Raw genomic sequence first — 3,177 nt, 5'->3', positions numbered from 1 at the left:
ATATTCCGCGATTATTATTTTATAACAAGTAGATAAAAATTAGATTATAGTTTATATAGGCATTTACATTGAACTCATTCAGATGGCCATTGAACGGGGTCAGCGGAACCATTCATTTTTGTTTAATCGTCATTCGATTTGATTGCAGTACATTTCTCGATGTGATTTTAAATGAGACTTGAATATTAATATTCAACGGTTGGCATCCCTATATCCCTATATGCTAGAATGCCACGTACCACACCTATATTTAAGCGGTGCTGCGCCTGCTAGATAGTTACAATGAACCAACATTCCACCTCCATCATCAACTAAGTTTTCATTTATTAACTAGCTTCTTTAGAATAGGGGATTTTACTCTGCTGTATTATTACAGTGGTTTAAAGGCACTAATACTCAACATACCAAAAAAACGTCAGAGAAAACCTCTATAAAAATACGGCTCTACCCATACCGTTGTTCCCAGTAGGGCCTCTGCATGCACAGTGACATACAGCTGCACTCGGTTGGCCATATGGACTGAGTCTTTTCATGAGTTGCTATTTGAATTCTGTGCTTCTCCTTGTGTATTGTACTGTACATGCACGTCTCCATGCCGGGAGGCTAAACAAATAAATACATACTTCGTTGTGTCGAACTGGACGAACTCGCAACTTCTCATTATAAAATAGGACCTCTTCCTACTTATTGCGTCTTCCCTCTTTCTACCCTTCGGCTGGGACAGTGATGTTTATTTTCATCCCCAGGATCAACATGATCTTGTAAGTGGTTGGCTCAAAAGATTTCAAACGTCAATATGACTGACAACATGGCCCTTTCAGTGCTACCTTCATTCTCCAAGTGCATCCGTAGGATGTCTCGATCTTCCTCGGGTTCCAGCGCACTTTCCGAGACGACAAAGTTCGAGACGGAACGGCTTTCTGGTCCGAACTGCTGGGCCTGCAATACCTGCTCGCCACATATTTGTCGTGTTGTTGCCCAGGAAGATATTCAGGTGGACTTTATCCCTCTTCCGTCTGCTGCCAGAATGTGCTGATAAGTCTCTCTGTAGGCAGAATTACGGGAACAGGCTGGATTGTTCAACTTCTCATACAAATCGGTTGAAAACTCGATCCCCTTGTGCCCATCTTGTCACGCTGAATTTGATCGCTCCATTGACCCCGGCTATGTATACTTTCCCCACCGACATAAGCTATTTTATTGAGTTTGAGTTGAGGGATCGTGAGCGGCGTCGCCCAAGCGGCCGAAGGCTGGTTCTCCTGTCCAGCGCCAAGTACCGACAGCGAGCGACTACAAAAATTTTCAACAACAAAATGGAATCATACAGTCGGGGGGTTGTATAGACGCGTGTTCTTAAACGATTATCTCCACGGCAGTCTGTTGTTGCTGGACTTCCTCCGTTCTTTCGTCACATCAAAAATCTGGCATGGCGAATCCCATGGTTTCATTTAGGCGAGCAATGGCTGCCCTTGGAAGTCCAAGATTCTATGTCGTAGATGCGAGAATTCGGCGGCAATTTGCACAGCTGTTTGACTTACACTTTGGCGATGAGTCGGCCACCCCAATTGATCAATATCTTCGAGATATCTACAAATTAGATGTGCAACCGGCAAGCAAGAGGCCACGAGATGAGGAAGACGATTCAGCAGGGGACCTGCACAAACGACTGAAGGGGCAGACCATTTTGGCTGGTATGAAAACTAGGGGTCCAACAGGCTCCGGGACGAAGTTTCAGGCACGTCAGGAGCAATTTATTCTGGGACCAAGCACGACAGCTAGTGAGGTTATACAGCGCCATGCTTCTGTTTTGGCAGCTTCTAGCTCCTTTCTGATGAATGATGCCTGTGTTCTGGTGGTGTGTTATTATTGTTACTGAGTTAACATGTTAGTTTTGATTTCAAAATGTCCGCTTTTAGCCCTGTGGTGGCAGTATGTACGCTAGTTCAAAATCACCCTCATTATGCAGCACTGAATTCATTGTAAAATGTGTATGAGTTTATCTTCTGCATTTAATACTTCACATCATGCTGACTGTGTGATCATGTGTTGAGATTGGAACTAAACTTTTATTTAAGTCTCAGGTTTTAACATATTGATCCATGGTGAGATTGTTGTAACCATCCAGCACACACACACCCTCTGTTTCCGTGCTTCAGCTATTTTTGATTTATAACTTAATTCTTTTTATATAAAGTTTTTATAGTTAAAGATTCAGTTTCTTTCTCATATTTTTACAATTTAATTAATATTACAAATTTCAAATACTAAAAGGAACTTAGCAATAAAAGGGGGTGGCTCAACAAGCCGGGCAGACAAAACAAGAAAAGGTATGTCTAGAAAATAGAAGAGGAGAAACACATTGAAACACGCAAGGACCCGATCTGAATATGAAAATATGCCATCCATTCCAATAACGGGTGGGCTTTAAATAAACCAAGATTGTCAACAGTGTTACGGGGGGGAGTGGAATGGCAGAGTTTGGTGGTGGGTGGTCATAGGCAAAAATGGAGATTTCCAGTCCATCAAATCTTCTAAGTGAAAAAAAAAAAATGAGACAGTCATATACAGATATAGATGGTTTAAAAATGGATATTTCAGCGGAAGTGAGTCATAGATATTCGAGAGCAACAACAATGACGCAGCGGAAACAAAGTTCAAACGCAGACTATGGCAACAGGGAGGGTATTGGGATATCAAAAATCTGGTAATGAATGTAGCACAAAAAGCGACGAATGAGGGATAATAGGGGAAAGAGAAAACAGAAGAGGATAGCAAAATGAATGAGTAAATCCACAAAACGGCCAGTCGTTCTTAAAAGTTGTCGTCCTTGAACTAGGGCGGCGAACCACCGTTGTCATTTGGAAGCCTAGGGACCGGTTTTCTCCTCGCGTTATTTGTGGTTTTGGAGATTCGAGGCGCTCCTTGAATCATGCGCGGCTCTTTCATGTAGTTCGGGTCCAACTTGGCAGGAGCTATTGGGAAAGTGTTAGCCAAAAAAATACATTCTATACAACCAAGATAAGAGGGGCGTATATACTTAGGGGATCGGAATGAACCCCATAATGTATTGTCTATCAATGAAAAATAAAAAAAAATAAAAAAAGGAAAAGGAAGGTTGGTATTAACCTCTTAACTGACAGTGGTTTTCCAGTCATTTGAGTGGTTGCTCTGATGCCG

General features: G+C 42.2%; 2 protein-coding genes across 2 annotated transcripts; both read left to right on the top strand.

The window, feature by feature from the left end:
• Positions 1-796: 796 nt before the first annotated feature.
• On the top strand, positions 797-1,104 carry HCAG_08979 (predicted protein; the record flags this gene model as incomplete). Its single annotated transcript, XM_001536094.1, has 2 exons — positions 797-923; positions 1,052-1,104. 2 exons carry the CDS (start codon positions 797-799, stop codon positions 1,102-1,104), a joined length of 180 nt encoding a protein of 59 aa, XP_001536144.1.
• A 355-nt stretch (positions 1,105-1,459) lies between these two features.
• HCAG_08978 (predicted protein) lies at positions 1,460-2,539 on the top strand (the record flags this gene model as incomplete). The annotated part of the gene is made up of 3 exons (XM_001536093.1): positions 1,460-1,855; positions 2,289-2,327; positions 2,450-2,539. The coding sequence occupies 3 exons, from the start codon at positions 1,460-1,462 to the stop codon at positions 2,537-2,539; spliced, it is 525 nt and encodes a 174-aa protein (XP_001536143.1).
• Positions 2,540-3,177: the final 638 nt, after the last annotated feature.

The sequence above is a fragment of the Histoplasma capsulatum genome, genomic scaffold (assembly GCF_000149585.1).
Source record: "Histoplasma capsulatum NAm1 scaffold_14 genomic scaffold, whole genome shotgun sequence".
NCBI lineage: Eukaryota > Fungi > Ascomycota > Eurotiomycetes > Onygenales > Ajellomycetaceae > Histoplasma > Histoplasma mississippiense.
The sequence above is the reverse complement of the archived record's forward strand: the minus strand, read 5'-3'. Positions and strand labels throughout refer to the sequence as shown.